The sequence below is a fragment of the Polistes dominula genome, unplaced genomic scaffold, assembly GCF_049000335.1.
Source record: "Polistes dominula isolate Pdom_NZ unplaced genomic scaffold, Pdom_raw_medaka contig_12, whole genome shotgun sequence".
Taxonomy (NCBI): domain Eukaryota; kingdom Metazoa; phylum Arthropoda; class Insecta; order Hymenoptera; family Vespidae; genus Polistes; species Polistes dominula.
In genome coordinates, this window is record NW_028301116.1 from 974,207 (window position 1) to 994,963 (window position 20,757).

The following is a 20,757-nucleotide window of genomic DNA, read 5'->3' on the forward strand; positions in this document are numbered from 1 at the left end:
TTATAACTAATATATCTTATGTCATGGTTTGTTAACAATATCATTTTTTTTAAAAGTATTAAATTGTCACTACGAATGTGGTTATATATTAAATATTAAAACTATTTCGTTGATTTATTTTCATTCTACGATTTTTCACTAAAGAAAAGCTATTCAGAATCATATATTTGATTGTCGTTTACTTGAACGCATCCTTTGTTGTTCAAGATTATATCGATTTAAATATTACTACGGTTTATTTATAGATGCAATTTTTACGTAATCTTAAAGTAAAACGTTCTTTTAAACTTATTATTTACGCATATTACCATTAACGGATACTATTTTCTAAATACTTGGAATGAGAAGACAATTTAATTATCATAAATATAAATTCAGTTACTAGGATTTTATAAAATATTTAACAAACATTAATAATCATATTAATGGTTTAAAATGATTCAAAGTATCGTACTGTATGATTATTTTGATTGTAGATTTGAAACGACTTTCGACTATCTCTGCACTCGCATGAACATTGAGAAAAGGTTTATGGTAAATATGGTAAATATTTCACGTGTGCTATTAACAATTTATGTCCGTGCAAATATCAAAAGGTATTAACACTCGTGAAAATGCACGCTTGTTGGTAGCCACACCAATTCGATGGGAATAATCCGGTAATTCCATAATTGATTTATCGGTCATTACGAAGGTATATAAAACTAACGCGTGCGTTGAATGAATGGTTACGTTAATTAAAACAATTTAATAAAACAATATCATGTTTCATTTAAAACATTTATTTATTTTTAAGGGAATGTTATTAACGATTCATTATATATATATACTCTGTGTTACATTACCAAATGGAAAAATAATTTTCCTATATTTTAAATTTATATTTAATTATATTTAATTATATTTAAAATTTTCAAATATTAATTTTAATTTCATTGTTTATTATTTTAATTATTTTTTAAATTTGCCTAGCTTGAATGTATAATAAAATATTCTTTATATATATATATATATATATATATATATGCTTTCCTATAAAAACACCTAGTTATTTCATATACATTTGTAGGAGTAAGTTTCTTAATTTTATTGATTAACACGAACACACGAATACATAGATATTTATTACTTGTAGTTTAGTGATCAGTTATCAACTATATATCGCTGCTCAAAGACAATGGGTTCGTTTAAAGAGGATCGGAGTTCTCTAACGAGCCACTTTGGATAACCCACTTCGGACACCCTCCTCACACCATACGAGGTTTGATAGTATCATTAGGTAACATGTATTCGACGTTTCCTGGCACAGCTGGGTCGAATATTACGAGCAATACACGAAATCTAGACGCTTCCTTCATGAAGATGTTTCCTTCTGGTTATGGGGGTAGATATATTAAACCACCAAAAGGTATTCCACATTTAACATTTTGTTAGAAAGTTCTTTGTGTGTGGGGTTCAGACAAAGAGAAATATAGTAATAACTGATGATGAAATATATGACATTTTATTAAATTATAATGATGTGATGTTGAGCAGTATTTACAAAAGATTTACAAGAGGTTACAAAAATACAGAATACAAAAAAAGTTATGAATATAAGACGGACTGACTGACTAATAAATTGATAAACTGACTGATAAAATACGCAGGACGAATATAACAGACTGAAAGTATAATTATTGAACTGAGAACTAAGGACTAATACAGACGGATATGCAGACTGATACAGATTAAGAACTGATAGACTAAGGAACTTGATTTCTTACTTTCTTTCACATATTTATATCATAAAAGAGTAACACCCCTTTGGAGAGGGAAGGAGATTATGAATATTATCGACCAATAGCAAAAGGATCCTCTCCCCATAGTCAACCGATAAGTACAGCTTTTGTTTTTGATAAAGATCGTAGTGAAATCATGTATAAAGGAACTTCGTTTTTTTAAACAACGGAATATCGTTTCCCCCCAATCTCCGAGTGGAGTTTCTTTTCACTAAGATCGATAGCGTATTCAAATAGGAAATAAAATAAATGAAGAACTAAATATTAATTTTATCGTCTACATGTGAAGTAAGGAAAATAAACTATCTGTAAAAAAAAACATGTGTGCAGATCATACAAATGTAATCACACATTTTTACTTCAAAAAGAAATATAATCATTAAAAGATCATTTAAAAATGAAAATTGTATAGAAATTAATTGTGTATCTAGTAACGAGATAAAAAAAATAATAATGTTAAGAATAATTACTATGGCGACTGCAGATGCGAGATGCAATATATTGAGTAAATAGATTAGCTGTCGCATCAAGATCGGAAGCACGGCATGTAACGTGCTTGACATGCGTATAACTAATAGGAAGGCCGAGGAAATTTGACTCCTTTGTACGTGGATTACGCTAGGATCACTGAAAATGATAGACAGCTAGACGAATTAATTGATTCCGGTCTTGACATTAAACAGGGTCTCGTCTTATAATAAAATGAAGATACCAAAAAAAAAAAAAAAGAGAAAGAAGTAGACTTTGTATTCTTTGTCCTATGGAAAGTATCAGATTTTATTCTTTAACAGAATAATGATCAAATTTACTTATTGTTATTACGACATCGGAGAATATATATTGGTTGTTTCATAGACAAAAAAAAATGATAATAATCTATCTTAGCCTTTTTTCTTTTTCTCGTTCAATTTTCATCTATTTAAAATAGATATTGTTTTATGCAAATAAGAGTAGGATGTGAAATGAATCAGCATGATGATATTTTTGGTTTCGAAATGTAGTAGCCATTTTACAAATTAAAACATTCATCAAAATTTATGTATGAGAGATAAAAAATTCAAACATCGTAAAAGAAAAAAAAAACACGTAAAACGATATATGCTAAAAATATATATATATTTTTTTCAAATTTTTGTTTTATTGGATCAATAAAACATTAAAGGGCGAAAAAGTTAAATATATAATAAAAATTGTTTTAAATTTTGTATAGTGCAATGCACTAATCATTTAACCGATGATTCAAACTTGATTTGATTCGAATACACAGTTTCAAAATGCATAAACGTTTCAAATATTATTATAAAAAAAAAAAAGAAAATACTGACAAAATTATAAAATGTGGACATTTTATAAAGTAGGGAAATTAAAAAAGAAAACAAAAATAATCTCTATAGCAATTAGTTCACGAAATGAAACTGCTTAATTAATACAAGAATTAATTTGTCGTGGTTAATGCGAACGAAGTTTAACTACTAACTGTTTGAATGTTGAAAGTTGCTAGAATTATAAATATATTCGAGTTGAAATATATTATAATGACTACTACAATATATGTTATACATTAAAATAAAATAAAAAGTAAAACATGTAATAAGGAAATGTTAAATTCGTAATTAGTCGAAAAAATCTGATTACAAAAGGGGGAAAAAAATTGTGATATTTTTTTGACGAATGCAGAGTCTTTCAGGGTTAAATCGAACATCGAACGCAATCGAGCTGAATTGTTTTTATCGAATAAGTAAAGTTAAAAAGTAAGAAAAAAAAAAAAAAGGAAAGACGTTCGCAATTTAATCGGATTCCTCCACCTTCTTCTTCTACTGCTTCTACTTCTACTTCTTCTTCTTCTTCTTCTGTATTCAATCTATTCGCGCAATGGATATCCACTTATTCTTTATTAACTGAAGCTCACTTAAGTGTTTTAACGCGAATGCCATTCGCTCGCGAGCGAGCAAGCAAGCGAGGGGTGTAGGTAAATAAATTTGATTCGACTCACTCGTTTAATTATCTCCCACTTCACGTTACGCAAACTACCTTGCTATCTTAGTTTTCTTAAACCGTTTTCCCTTCCCCTTCTCCTTTCCCTTTCCCCTTGCCCTTCCTCAATTCTCGCACTTTATTTGCTCACTTTTAATTTTTTTTGTCTCCTTTTTTTTTTACCTGTCGAGATTACACCGTTCTTCCCTTTTATAAATACTCCCAACGATAACGCGCGTTCTTTTCTTCTTTTTATTTTTTTTTTTTTTAAGGGAAAGTTATGGGCTTTTCTTTTAGTTCAAGAGATTCATTAACAAGAGGGGACCTTTCGTTTAATAGAGAAAAAAAAAGAAGAATACAAGTGGAAACGAGTGTAAATGTCGAATGTGTAGTAGTAATGCATTTTAAATAATGATTCATTATTATATTTATTTGTTGTTAATTATGAATTTCTATGTTTGTATTTTATTAAATGAGATAAGTTGGTTTTTACGTTTTCTTTTTTTTTTTTTTAATTATTTGGTAAAAAAGTTTTATTATTTTATTTTAATTATTTGATAAAAATTGTTTCAAAATAATTGTCATATTTTAAACATTTAAAATCACTCAAAGAAAAAAAAACAGAAGAATAATTGTGCCCATAATTATGAAAGTGATCTAAGTCAACATTAAAAAAAAAAGAGTTTATTACTTATTACGCACATTATTTTAAACTAAATAAATTCAATGTAATTTTCACTATATTGTCAAAAATGAGTCGTTAGATAATGTTTGTTTTTTCAATATTACATAGAATTCACATAATGTTCAAATAGAAATCTTTAAATATCTCGAAACAAAAGATACATGACTTAGACCTCTTTCATAATCATGGGCACAATTGAATGCTCGTATATAATTTTTATAAATCAAACATATGCTTTGGGAACAATATTAATCATTGCAAATAAATATACGGATTTATACTTTGCTTACATCAAACGTTCTACTTCTACTTTTTTTTCTCAAGTAAAAAAGTAATAAATTATTTACTAGCTCGTTTAAATTCACGCGTTACTAGGAAGGGTGGGAGGAAGGGGGGGGGGCAGAAGAAAAAAATATAACATTGTTGGAGATGTCATTAAAAGAAAAGTTTTTCCGTCTTACGATATTTTATGCTTCTGAATTTAATTGTGCGTGCTGAGTAGAATTCTAAACGATAAAATCGTGAATAAAGAAAAGAAAAGAACGGGAATGAAAGAGCTGATGCTTTTCAAAAAGCTTCCAAGCTTTTTTATATTTTTTTTTATTTTTTAGAGTACCCATCGTATAGTGAAGGCTCTTTCTATAGTTGAAATCATTTTTTTTCAATAGACACAAAATTCAATGAGCTTTTAAATTATATCTCGTGTATACCCACAAATTGATCAGCAACGATTCAATGAAAAAAAATAAAAAAATAGCTGAACATTTGTATGTGAACATAAATATATAAAAAATAAATAAATAAAAATGGAAAGAATAATGAAAAAATGTTACGAATATATCAATGAAATGTTATTCATATAATAAAATATAAATTCAACGTTGATAGTTTATAATAAAAAATAAGAGAAAGAGAGTGTGTATAAAAGAATACTATCGTTGAAATATTCACAATGTTGAATAGAATATAGGAAAGCGTTGTATAAACCGTATTGGGGAATCAATCGTATGAAATTTAATGCTCTGTTTGTGACGATATAACGTTCAACACCGATCTGCAAATTGGTCTTTACCGGAGGTTCACGCGTCATGCTAATAACCTACGATCGTGTTTACGTTTCGTTACCGCCTATCTTCCTGTGCTTGCCTTGTATCCCCTCTGATCCTGTGCCGGCGGTTCCTAGGGATAATTAATTTCAATTCAGATATTATCTTGATGTGTACTTGCTCGCGACAATGGGTAATTTTAGTTGAAAATTTTCGTTTAACGCGTTCTATCCAAAATTATAATTACTTTTATTTCTTATGTTATTTAATTTCTTAAAATGATCGTAATTTTATACTAAAAACAATTGATCAAAAGTAAACTCTACACACATACTATTGATATTTGAAATTTGTAAGCACATACGTTTATAATACATGTATTATTTAATATTAATTAAATATTACAAAGTTAATATAATATTAAACATGAATTATGTAAATTTATTACTTCTTTGTTTTCATCACTTACTTATTTACTTATTTACTCGTTGCACATTCAACGCAAACTACCATAAATTATATTTGGATTGTGCCGTATTTACGTAGACCCAGGTGGAGGGTGGGGCTGGAGGAAAATCGGTAAAGAGATATTTTTATAAGTTAAAAAAAAGTTTTTACCGTAAGATTTTAACGCGACGAGCCTTGGCCACCTCTTTGAGGTTATATATATATATATATATATATATATATATATATACTTCGAGCGAAGCTTAATTGGTTAGCACGGGGCTTCCGACATTCATCGAGCTTTAAATTTGGAAGTAACTTCTTAGTTTTTGAAATGAAAAGAGAAATAAAGCGGTCCGGTAACTGTGCCCGGAACTTTTGCCTTTATTCTTCAAACAGCTGACGAAAAGTTTCTACTGAGAAATAAAACCCCATCGTATTTACAAAAGAATTTTGTACCGTAGCTTATTTTATTACCTAGGATTAATATATTAAGAAAACACGTGTAACGTCATTTTGTATGTTGCAAAACGATGTTACAATAAAATATAAATTTCTATTTGATTTAACTCGATGGTATTTTAAATAATTTCGATATATATTACATTGTAAAATAATAATAAAAATTTATTACTAATTATTATTATGCGTTTTAAAAATATGAAAGTATTTTTGGAGGTAATCATTTTGCAGGATAAAGGGATAAAAAACAAAAATAGGTTTTTCTGCATATATTATACGCGTGTATGTGTACTATACGTGTAGTATATGAACTCTCGCGAATCGTAGGAAAGTGCAGGTGCATTGTCAGGGTTGCAAGCTCACCCAGAAACCACTAGCGACAGTGGTATCCATCCACCCTACGAGCACAAAATTATTCGAGTGTATCGCGATATATCCTATGCTTTAGTATGTTCGAACATCGAAATCGTTTATTACTAGGATACTGTGCTTTAGTTATCGAGTTGCTACCCGAATTCTGTTATCAAATGCATCTTTGAAACTTTTCAATTACCGATTAAAATATCGCAGTAATTTACAAAGTTTTAACGACAAATTCGTCACTGAAATTATTATTATTATAAAATAAAAAGGGACATTTGACGTCACAGGGTTTGCAGAAAAATCTATAAAATTATTTATATTTATATTTTGAAATAATATTCGTTAAATTTTAACTGTTCTTTTAATTTAAAAAAACATATATATTTAATTTCATTAATAAAAATAAATTCAATCGATATTATCTTAAATTTATAACTAATTCTCAATAGGAAACTATTCCTTGGTGTGGCAGATGAATTGAAATTCATATTTAATTATTAATTTGGTAATCGATTTGCAATGTAATAATTTACATTAGGTGTGTATGCAGAGATTGGAAGAATAAAGGTAGAAGAAGAAGAAGAAGATGATGATGATGAAGAAGAGATGGAAACAACTGTTGTTGGGTTTGCCTAGGTGCAGCTTCGTTACATCTATAGACCTTCTCCCTTTCTCTGAACTCAACCGACCAGCCATGTTTGCCCTTTATGCACGTAACTATTCGAATGCCCCCTGTGGCAAAGGCCGTTTGTCTTACCTCTTGTTTGCTTTTACCATTAGGCAATCAAATTATCACGCTTCTCTCGAGATTGCCGAGTACTCGAGAGTAAGAGGAAGCTCTAGGTATAGTGCCGATAGCACCGAGGCTACCACGCTGCCAGAGGCCACTTTACGCTCACCGGAAGTCGAAGAGACACGTACAAGCTGAGTTTCCTACAAAAGCTATATAGTAGTACTACCGGTACTTGACGAAAAACAGACGGAAACTTTACAAAAAGAGTCTATACATCTTATTTTATATATTTTTAATACAAAATCTTTCATCAAATTTTCATGGAAAATTTTATTATATTATAATATAATATAATAAATATTATTATAATATTATAATATTATAATATATATATATATATATATTTAATTATAAAATTATATTTTATAATTTTTTTATTTATTATATTTGAAATTATATTATAATATTAATAATTATATTCTCTCTTATTTCGTTTGTCAATATTTTTCTACCAAAATAGTAATCTAAAATTAATTAATTTTTTAATTTAATTATTATTATCACGAGAGAATAAAAATACAAATTAATTGATATTATTTTGTTTGACTTCATGACCTCGTTTATAAATTTCGTATAATATTCAATTAAAAATCATTATTATTAAAATTATTTGCAATTTAATTTGCTTTTTAACTTGTTTTTTTTTTTCGAGGATAATAACGATATCACGAAAACGAACCCCCGATATCACAGAAATTCACCGTAGAACGATCCTTAGAAACATTATTATAGTCAGCTATGTATCATAACTCTTCTCTCGTCGAGTCTACATTTTCGTTGAAAGTTTTGTAAGTTCGTAAAGGGTTAGTGTGACAAGGTAAGACGAAACTTTTCCGATGGTCGTCCGATGCGCCTCAGGGACTTTCGGGAAATCCCTTTTTCCGGGTTTTACTGAAGAGAGAAAGAACCTCCTTTTGCCAGTCGATGACAAAGCTCGTTTTCGATGCTGAACGGTAGACCCAGTCGTAAAACAATGAGTCCTCGGTTGTATACAATGGAGAAAGACTATGTATGTGTGCATAAAAGAAAGAGAGAGATAGAGAGAAAGAATAAGAGAAAAGAGAATGAAAAAGTGATGAGGGTGAGGAGGGGGAGGAAAGAGAGAGCATGAATTTCCGTGAGATTGTAGACGATGGTGGTGGTTGGTGGTGGTGGTGGCGGCGATGCTGCTAGTGATGGAAATGTTCGTATCGAGAAATCGAGTTTGTGAGAGATGTGTGAGAGAGAGGAGAAAGTGTAGGGTGGGCTAGAGTGATTGTGCGTACATCATTTATTGTTGTCAGTACACAATAATCCTATTTCCTGTTCGGCGACGATTAATCATCGGGAAGAGTTTGCGCGATCACTTGTGCTGTTTCGAATCTATTTTTCTCTCTCTCTATCTCTCTATCTCTTTCGTTCTTTCCCCCTCTTTTATTCTTCCATTCTTTCTTTATCTACTCTATTTTTTATATTTTTTGTTGTTGCAATTTTTTTGTCTATTCGCACCCCCTCAATGGATACGACAAAAATATTATATCACAAATGACCATGTGTTCGATTGTTTCAATAAGTTAGAAACTTGAGAATTTAAAAGCTCCCATCGAACGTTTTTTTCTAAAGTTCCTTTTTTTTTATTGTTATACAACTTTATTCTATTCATCGTTTTATCATCATCTATAGCCCCTAGAAGACGAACTTGTTTATTCAACGTCAGTTTTCATCATGTTTGATGTAAACATATATACTACCTCTTGCCGAATAGATTTTCCAAGGATTGAGGTTGCTACGTTTTCCAAGTCAAACTATGCATTCTTCCTTCGGATCGTGGTATTGTGAAACGTGTATTGTATTGAACCAAAAAAAGCACCAGTATTCGTGGCAGTATTTGATATTGATATTAATTCGATCTATCGTAAGAACGATTAAATTTGTGTATTTTAAATGAATTTTATTCTATCGTATTAAACGTTATACCGGAATAACTTTCAATGAGGATCAAAATAATACCCAAAGAGAGATAGAGAGAGAGTTCAACGAACACTTATTGCAGAATGAGATAGAGAAGAAATAGAATTGGACTTGGCACAGTTTCTAAAGCATTTGCATGTTCATTATCAATAATGGTTGATGATATTCCTTTTGTACGTATCAAACGAACTGTTTACCTATCTATAGTTATTAGTTCGTACGATCTAAAGAACACAATCAATCTTTTTTAATCTATATAGTTGTTTCGTTTTATCTTTCATTTATAATAGCATGAATATTTGATAGTTAATTTACTTTCAATTTCAATGCCAAAATCTTGTTGTTTTTTCTTTTCTTTTCTTTATTTAGCAAATACAATCCTAGGATAATAGTTTCCCCATGATATTTTAGTCAGTATTAGACTCCAATATTACTACTAATATTACTGCTATTACACACATGTATATATGTACGCATACGGTCAAATTTGCATTGCTTAACGTCGAGTAATAATACCTATTCGAATATAACTTTTCCATTGTCTATCCTTAACTTCTCGACATTGCGTGGAAACAACGACACCCTGTGCTTATTTCTGTTAGAGGGAAAACTAACTTGTGTCTGTACTCTCTCTTTCAAGAAGAAATGTTAACCCGTTAAACTGAGAAACGTGAAAACGAGTAACACGGTATAATATTCTTGTATACTCTATGAAATGTATACGCGAAGTTAAATACATCCTTATCTTTGTTGAAAAATAAATTGTATTACTACAATGAAATTTTTTTCTTTATCATAATCATACTTTGCGTTCGAGTTCATATTAATTTTTTTTATCTATTTTTTAATTATTATTTTTAAGTCGAATACACGGAATGAATTAGAGTAAATTATTTAGGATAAAAATGTGTAGAATTCATCAATATTATCACGCGTAATCATCTTTGATTGAATATTTGAAATTACTGATTTCACACGTTTGAATATATATTTTTTGTTTTGTTTCTTACTCGCTAACAAATAACTCAATATCGAAACCAATACAAGCGTAGCAGCTGTCAATTCAAACTGAAAATATTTTTATGACCATATCTTCTTCTCTTCGCAAGTTCAAATTTCATAGCGATTTTGTTCGAGAAAATATCTTTTATATATACATATATAATATTCTTTCCGACAATATGTTGAATATATTCGTAAGTGTATATATATATATTTTTATTTTGCTCATCCTTCGAGCAAAGGTTTCTATAGAAAATAATATCAAGAGAACCAACCACCGAGAGTTCGATATTTTTTTTTTATTTCTTTTAAAATATATAGAATTTCATTGGAGGATTTTTAATTGCGGTACTCGATAGAAATTTATGAAAATAAAGAGAGAAAGAGAAACATCGACGAATTGTAGAACATTAATTAGTGCTTCTCACGACAATACGCTTGAAAACTTTCTCTCATCGAAATTCGTGTTTACGAGTTTTACAATTATTCTCGCAATACTCTTTTACTCGAGTAGTACCAACGACTACTCGAATTGCCGATTTTATCGATCGTTAAATGAACTCTTATCTATAAAAGGAACTCTTATATATATATAATATATAAAGGCCGGAGGAGTTTTAGTAATCGTCAATAATAAGAATGAAAGGAACGACTAGATATATACGTACGATACGTGCCAACTCTGCCAAAACGTTCATGATCGATACTTTAAGATAGGTATTGGCATGAAACGAAGTGAATCTTTTTTCTTTCATACCCATATACACTCACAAGCACACACTATCTCTATCTCTTTTTCTCTATAGCTCGCGATACGATGCGGTTGTACAATCCCTGAGAGGAAATTCGTCGTTTTCCACCCAGTGGTTTTCAAATTTATCCGATTGTTGTGAATCAATGAAAGGATCGTTTTCACGAGACAGCGAGCCGAGTAATTGACTCGCGTTGATCACCTGATATCCTTTCAATCATCGACAATTCCTATCATCGGGGATAAATAATGCGTCAAAGTGTGATAGGGGATGGTGGAAGAGAAGGAGGGGGTAGGCTGAGAGAAATAGTTCTCGCGGTTTTGTTAATCAATCGAAAAGGAAGCCTTTCTGTCTCTCCTATTTTGACGATGAATCATCCAAGGGAAAATCCTGCCTGCGTGTGTGTTTTTTCTTCTTCTTCTTCTTCTTCTTCTTCTTCTTCTTCTTCTTCTTCTTCTTCTCGAGTAAGAGAGAGAGAGAAAGAGAGAGAGAGAGAGAGAGAGAGAGAGAGAGATAGAGGAAGTAGCAAAAGTCGAAGATGTATTGATCTTTCGATTGTATTGCCACCAACCACCGTACGGGTAATCGTGCCGGAGTCAATAATCCGTGATCCGCTCAGCTTGGGAACCGCTTTGCCTCAACGTGTAATTGGGATCAGTGCTTATCTGTTGGCGCACACCAGGGCTCAACCCTCTCTCTCTCTCTCTCTCTCTCTCACTCCCTCATACCAAGAGACCCCCACCTAAATTCTGCGCCAGAGAGTATTACCTACGCAATACAGACGCAATACTCAACCCCTGCATTTGTTCGGCCTATCCTCTTACCATGTTAGGAATAAGATTATGCGTAATCGAGTTAGAGATATCCATCATGTGAATCGTTTTAGGACGATATTACCATGACTAAAATGTATATGTTATTATTTAAAGTTTTAAAGAGAGAGAGAGAGAGAGATCAATATTATATATATAACTCTTGTTGTTTTCTTGTTATTATTAATTAACTGTAGTTGATTACCATTTTCACAACAAAAGATGAGAAGTAAATAATATATTGGTACGTGTATTTATATTTAATAATAATAAAGTATATTAATTAGTGAATATTGCATATGTACAATCCTATTTTCTCTTATTAATGTAACGATTAGGTTATTCAAAGCACCAGTTAAAAGCTATATTATACATATAGATATATATACAGAGTTTAATTTCCCTAAATTCCAATAACAAGTACAATTCTAATTCATGTCAAAGAGACACTCTCTCTCTCTCTCTCTCTCTCTCTCTCTCTCTCTTGGTAATATCGTGATAGACTTGAATGACATGATGAAACAAGACTATTACAATCGTTAATAATCTCAATTAGCAAATACGAGAAATGATCGATAGAACCTATATCAAATAATAATATCATTATTGATTACGTTAAGTTAACGTTGAAATTGTTTAATCAAACGACAACCAACGTCATTTGTGTTTCAGATTTGCCAACCTTTAACAAGTCGATTTCAAATGTGACAGTCGCGGTGGGTCGAGAAGCTGTACTTGTATGTGTCGTCTCAAATCTTTCTGGTTTCAAGGTAAATAATTTCAACCTAAAAGTGCAAAAATACTATATCTACACTTTTAACAAAGATTTTCTATTCGTATAATAGCCTTTTATATAATAAATTTAACAACACATCATGGTTACGTTACGTCAGGGTTTGCGACAGGGTTTGTTTTAAGGTAAATAATTTCAATCTAAAAGAGCAAACAACTTTTATTATTCTTTTAAGAAATATTTTCTATTCGTATAATAGCATTTTATATAATAAATTTTACAATGCGTCTCAATTCCCTATGCTCTCCTTTTCATTTCATCTCTTTTCCATCTTATTTCATGGGAAAAAATTTTCCCTTACGTGCTGCAAACCTGTGATCGATGGGACACCTGATATTAGAAAGTCGCGTCTGATCGTATCAAATCTTTTTAATCATTTTCAAACATTACCTGTAACCAGATGTTTGTCCTTTTACCGGTAAATTGTTACATGAATCAAATAATATACTTTTTCTTTTTCAATTATATTTTTTTGCTCTCAAATTCGTCGAATTATTTGATCATTTGAGATTGGTAATAGAATGAATTGAATAGAAGACAAGACTGAAAAGGAATTAATTAATTTCGATTGTTTTATTAATGTCAGATTTTTATTTTTATAATTCACAACGTGTGTTCTTTGTTAATAATTATATTATTATATTTTCGATAAAAGATAAACTCGTTATTCGATTATTATCCATGAAAAGATTTAAATTCGTATTTATTCGATTTTGTAATATTATTTTTCTATTCTCACATAAAGAATAATTGTTCTTTCAATCTAAAACAAGTGTTCTTATTCCTTTTAATAACAAATTAAAATATATCTATTATTCGTAATTGAGATCAGTAATGTATGACGTACCCTTTCTTCCTTCTTTTTTCTTTTGTGTACACAGTATATATACACGAGCTATTTGTAATAATATTTGGTAAAAAAGAAAGGCAAATAAAAGAAAAGAAAAAAAAACCACTGAATCATAATATAATCCTGAATACGGAAAGTTAGCCGATGCGAAATATGGACATCTGGGTGGGGGAAGAAGAGGGCTACGGTTTCATAAACAAAGTTTAATTTAACTGGACCGTTTTTGTGATTACAAGTTAAAATAGACTTTATTGACGTAGTCAGAGTGTATTCATCGGCACTACGAAGGTGGAAACAGGAAAGTGTTCGGAATAGTCTCCCTTTCTCTCTCTCTCTCTCTCTCTCTCTCTCTCTTCTATCGTATGACAAACATCGTTCATGACAGTTCCATAAAACCTAGCAGTGAATTAAAGTTCCTTCATCTGGTGATAACGATTTTTCATTCTCACGATAGCGTATCCCTCGTTTTTCATTCTTTCTTTCATTCTTCTATCTAGCAAAAGGAGGTTTATTTTTTCCTCAGAACTCTGGACAATGCTGATGTACGGTAGGAAACCTTGTTAGAACGTCTAATTGCGTTCCTCTTTATATAATATACCATACTTCTTGTCCGCAGGCCAACTGTTCGACATTTTTTTTCTTTTCTTTTCTAATTTTATTACGGCTTATATTTATTTTAATATATTATACAGAAGCTAGGATATAATTAAATTTCTTTTTTTTATTTTATTTTTTTATATTTTTTCTCCTTTTAATTTCAACGAAACGTCAATTTCCCAGACAACATATTTCCTTCAGACGATGTTACTACAACAACAACGACATGAACATGAACAGCAATAATAATAATAATAATAATAATAATAATAATAATAATAAAATAAAAGAATATAACAAGAAAAATAATCTTGTTGAAAAATACCAAATAAAAAGGTTGGAATAATATGAGATAAATCCCCCCATTCGACCGTAAATCTTTTTCATCATATTTCGTTCGATGTAACTTGTTTTCCAAAAAATAACAACAATATTCTTCTCGACACACAATAGAGAGAGGGAATAGCGGCGATTCGGAATTTTTCAAAAAAAAAAAAAAAAAAAAAAAAAAAAAATATTCTCTCATCGTATAATGGATCGTTTTGATCACGCGACGAGGTTAACCTCGTCCCCTCCCCTTTTTCCACCCCTCTGTCTATCCTAGTTAATCCCGACCGTTCTTCACTGTTATCGAATCGTTGTTACGTCCCTTGTCCCGTTCTCGTTGAAATCTCTTAAATCCCAAAAGGCTGAGAGGCTGAAATTTTAAGTCTTCGAGTCGTCGTGAGAACGACGCTGGAAACCTACGAAGGGTGAAGGGTAAAAGGTACGCGTGCCGTAGTTTTGTCCCTCGCGTATTTTACATTTCGATTGTAAATGGCAAAAGCACTCGTTGTGCAAAGCTTCGCGAGAATCTTCCCTTTAGTAGAAGTAGAAGTAAGAGAAATAAAGAGAGAAAAAAAATAGAAAAAGAAAAAGAAACGAAAAGATGGGGGGTAGGTAGGAGGAAAAAAGACGTTGAAAAGACGTTTGCAAAGCCTCTAAAGTAGCATGGAACTTGTGCCACTGAGTAGAATTTTGGAAGTAGTTGAGATCGTGTTGAAGCAGGAAACGAGAACTATGGCTGCTAGTAGAAAGATGGAGATAAAAGATGTGAAGAAGTAGAAGAAGTAGAAAAAGTAAGTATAATAGTAGGTGGTGCTGAGAAGTGAAAGGATAAAAAGAATATGTTTTCTACGAAAATGAAAAAAAGGAAAGATAAAGTGACAACAAAAATAAATGAAAATAAGTATAAAACACATTTCTGGATGTGAATTTTATAGTTGGCATAGAACTTAGCTTAAGTACGTCAGTTTACTAGTCTAGATGTACGACTAACTCCGAAGTATTCCTCTCGTCAAGTTCTTCTCTGCTTTTCTCGTTTTCTCTACCCCTCTCCCTCTCCCCATACCCTTCTTTCACTGTTCTTATACTTTGCGTCTTATGTTTGTACCAGTGGGGTCCAACTTCATTGGCAGTTTATTTCCTAACGAGACGAAACGATACTTGAACGAGTTATGGTAGTAGTTAGTCGTAAAGAGAGAGAGAGAGAGAGAAAGAGAGAGTGTCGCAAAAGTTCACAATTCAAACTCGTTAAGAATTTATTGATGTTAGGTAATCTGCGGTTGATCGTCGTTCCTGTCTGACTGTAATAACTTTGTAACGATTTATTTTTATTTTTATTTTTATTTTTATTTTTGAAGTGAAAACTTTTTTAGAATAGGAATGGTGATTTGAAAATGGATGCAACGAAAAAGCGACAGGTAGCTATAAACAAAACAAACAAACTCGATGAAACGAAATGAACGACTGCGTTAGTAAGAATAGAGAAAGAGACAAACATATATAGATCTATGGGATTTAGACTAAGAGAGAATGAGATAGAATGTAGTGTACAGTTTTTCCTATTCTTTTTATTCTCTCTGTGCTGTGTTTCGTAGTCCTCACACCTGGATACTAGACGTTGTATATTCGTGCGTTTGTGTGCGACTGCATACTATACAGTATATTAATTACAAAATTAAAGTTCAATTTTTATTATTATTTATATATATATATATATATAAATTTACGTTTATATTGGATTGTAATCCTGCAGACATACTTAACAATTTTATAATGTCATAAACATTACCAAACTGTTCTGATTTAACTACAGATTTATTTTATACGAATTATCGATGTTATTCGATTTTTGGTGGTAGAAATTATTATAACCAGTTTCGACGATTTTCCATACTTATTGCATTTGGTAATTATCAAATATTATTACACAATTTCGACGATCCTTTCTACTTTTCTTTATTTTTGATTTTGATCATATGTAAAATTATATCTATGGAATCTGATACCAAAAAGTTAATTTTATCCAATTATACGTATCATTGTGGAATTTAATCAGAATACTAATTATAATATTTTTGTTCGATTAATTATCTGAATTTGAGACTAGCATTAACTTTGTGAAAGTATTTGTATTATCGTGTTCTTGTCGGACATCATATCCCAGGGCTTAAAATATGTAAGATTATAGTACGTTAGTAGGGACTAAAACAAGAACGATGCATTAAGCTTCTTGATGCTGAGCTTAATGGTATCTTTAAACAAAATTGCAAATTAATTTAGTAGAAAGAAAATTAAGAGAAAATATTTTTTACTCGTAGGAGTCTGTGTCTAATGTTTTCGAAAATTCTTAAAAATGATATCACTTATTTAACCAATCAAAAACAATCCATGAGATGCACTAATAATATGCAACAATTTCTTAAGATTTATTTCAAAGGAAGTATCTTAAAATTATAAATTTCGAATAAAATTTTATTATATATATATATATATATATATATTTTGCAATAATGTTTTCGTTCGTGTTGCATATTCAGGAACTTTCTAAAAGATAGTACGGCGAATTGTTTCCCTTGGATATAATCCTACGAAAGGATACCTACCTCAGAGGCAAATTTACAGTGTGTCCTGTTGTTTATGTTCCCGGTCCTTATCGTTAAGACTCGCATAGTCAGCAGTCTATTGAATAAATATCAACCATGCGATAACTGAGAAATAATTAAAAGATATTTTGTTTAAAACAAAATTACTACTTTAACGATAGAATAAATAAAATAACTAAAATACAGTTAAATCAATATTTTATATACAATTCCATCAAAATTTAAACTTATTGTTAGAGCATTCTTAGAATAGAAGTAAGTTCGACACGCCTCTCTTTTCTCTCGTCGAAAATTCTTTCCTTTTATAAAGAATAGAAAAAAGGGGTGGTCGGGAAAGGGGGTTAGTACGAATACGCGATATTTCTCAAGACTCGACATTACTTCCAACGTCACGTACTTCCCTTCTAAAAGCGAGCACAGTTACAATGTACACTTACACTATGTACGTAAGTTACGTACACACATACTAACATAGATTTGTACTAAGTCCAGAGAGAATCGACAACGATAGGGAGGAATGTAGAGGGATGGTGCGGGGGTGGTAAAGCAAGTAGAAGAAGAAGAAGAAGGCAAAAGGCGGTCGTACGACGTGAATCTCGTGTTAGGGCAGAATTATACCACGCTCTTGGGATAACGGACACTTCATTTTCGTGGGGTGCACATGATGGTGGTGGTAGTTCGGAAAAGAAAGGAAAGGAAAGGAAAGGAAAGGAAAGGAAAGGAAAGGAAAGGAAAGGGCTTCTTGGTCTTCTTATTTGGTGCTTGGCTTGAGATTTGCGACGTTCTAAATGACAGCGCACCGCGAAAGTTTATTGTTAGGTGAATCGAACAAGTAGAGGGGTTGGTGGTGAGAGGAGTGGGATTCTTACTCCGCCTTTCTCACCCTTACCCTTACCCTCTTTCCTGACTCATTCTTCCAACCTCTTAGAGAAAGAGAGAGAGAAAAGAGAGAGAGAGAGAGAGATCCTACGTTTCTCACATTTTCCGTGATAGCGCGCGTATTTCTCCTCGAAGACAAACGAAAATGCATTTAAAAAAAATATGAGCGATATTCTCAAGGGAAGGGGAGGAGGAAGGGGGGATATATATGTGTGTGTAAGTATGGTAGGCGTCGAGACTTTTGAAAAGAGTGCGAGATATTGTGGACTCGTTCTAAATATTTTATACCTAAGTACAAAATAAATGTAAAAAGAAAAAAGATAAAGTAAGAAAGAGATGCCAGTGGCTATCTAGCAAATTCACCCCTCCTCTTTCCACGAAAACCCGTCATTCTTATGTTAGCAAAAATCTTGTAGGAGTGTGTATAAAGTTTACATGCTGCTTCAGGCTTCCTCCAAAATCCATAACTCTTCTTAAAAAGAGAAATCTTAGCGAAAGAGAAAAGCTATTAAATAATGAATCATCTTTCATAGTTGGTTTTTTTTATATCCCTATTTTAAAGTTGCATCGTATTAACACGTTATCTTATTACAATATATACATATATGTATATCTTGTATTTACAATTTAAGAACACGTGTACAACACGCGACATTATTGTGCACACAGCTATAAATTAACTAATAATGCGTGTACGTGATTGTGTGCGAACACAATAAAGGGTAATATTCCTTTTGGTAAATAGAGTGACAATAATGGTATGCGTTCAAGTAGAAGTAACATCGAGTAATGGGATGAAAATTTTAGGTTGGCAGCCTAATTCGCGTTTCGTGGAAAGTAGGCAAGTAGAGGTAGTAGGTAGACGGTAAGGTAAAGGGTTTGCCGTTGCCCTTGTTCGTGTAAGATCTTTCCTCGTGGTTCTACTGGAATACCCAACCCAACCATCACCCCCCCATCCCTTTTGCAAGCTTGCTGCCGGAGGATGTTAATCAGAATAGAATTTACATACGAGACTCGTATTACCCGGTAGTCTAGCAGATGCACCAAGAGGAGAAGATAACGGTCTCGAGGGAGAGAGTACAAGTGAGAAAGAGAAAGAGAGAGAGAGAGACATACACATACATTCACATACATATATATAACAGAGAGGACCGCCGCAAGAGTCGCTTATGCTATCCGTAATAATGTGACACCTAAGACAATATATATTGCGTTAGGCTTGCCCCAGGATTAACTTCATTTCACCTACGACCGCTTCCCAACGAGCTTGAACCCTTGAAAATTTGTTAGCTTGCATGCTGTCCTTTGTCATCCTTATTGTTATCTAACTTCATCGTTTTTTTTTCTTTTTCCTTTATTCCCTTCAATTTTCTTACGTTCATTTATCCACCCTTCCTCTACACACACATATGTGTTCTATCATTTTTCTTTAGTCAATAATTTACAGTTTCATAGAAACTATTATACATTTAAAATCTTTTTACAACGGTATATTTTTATATTTGCCCAGTTATATTGTTTCTTTCTTTTTTTGTGGTAATTTATTGTATTTTATTTTATATCAATTACATTATTTAAAATAAGAATTTTCAATATTGAAACTGTCAATGGTTTCAATAGATTATTTAGCCTATGTATTTATACGTAAAATTTCGAATGAACGAACTGACATTTGAACGAACGAACGAACGAATACAAAAGATGTAATTTATATGACAATTCGTCAGGCTGAATTTAGCCTTGAAACAAAAGTTGAGAGTTTTCGTAAACGGGTACAAACTATGTGGAGGATTATAACACGTACCGGTATTATCATTGCCAGAGTTTAATCATCGGAAAGTGAAACGTAATCAAAGTGTATATTTACACTATTACGTTAATAACATTCACGTTGATGTTTTCAACGCGAATAAGAGAGAGAGACACAGACAGATACATCTATACTTGAATTAACGATTTATCTCTTGCTTGCATTATTTATACGACAAACGAACTTCCTCTTTGTAATTGATTTAACAGAGGATACTAACTTTTTTTAATTTTCTTTCTTGAAGTTTCACATCAAACAATTGACTCTTCGTTTTTCATTGCAGTTGCTCATCCCCATAGTACTATGATTCATAATAGATTGACTTTTCTTAGTTTGCTATCTTTAATTCCGTTCGCAATCAGTGTAACTAACATGAAAATCAAAGAGAATTTGTTCGTAAGAATTGTCTTTTTAAAAAATTATAAAATTCGAATATTAAGAAAATTAAAAAACACAAAAAGGAATCAAGATTATCAGAATCAAAGAATTGCATCACTCCACCCACTCCTAAAAACTCTCTTTTAAAACACGCTTCGAATGATATCGATTTTTACGAATGGGAGGTGGTATTAACTGTCCAATGACCGTCATTAATTCGGTAAAATTTGCATGGAATTTCTATCAACGATTTAATGCGACCAGGACGAGAGTTAATAACGCAGATATTTTTTGCCAATACTCATCGTGGAAGAGCCCATAACCTGTCAGTACATAACATGGAATTTCACTTGGCGTAATTGAAGCGATATAAATCACTCGAAATGTCATGAAACTGAAGGAATAAGAAGTAGAAAAGGAATAAAAAAAAAGGAAGTAAGATGTAAGAAAGAGAAA

At 31.5% G+C, this 20,757-nt stretch overlaps 1 protein-coding gene across 3 annotated transcripts in view; it reads left to right on the forward strand.

Annotated features, from left to right (window-relative positions):
* The window catches only part of LOC107070160 (neurotrimin), a 236,039-nt gene that overhangs the window by 175,831 nt on the left and 39,451 nt on the right, over nucleotides 1–20,757 (forward strand). For all 3 annotated transcript variants that reach the window (XM_089176864.1, XM_089176865.1, XM_015328090.2), the window contains one exon: nucleotides 12,740–12,837. In XM_089176864.1, the coding sequence (XP_089032990.1) occupies nucleotides 12,740–12,837 (98 nt within the window). The remainder of the gene's footprint in view (nucleotides 1–12,739; nucleotides 12,838–20,757) is intronic.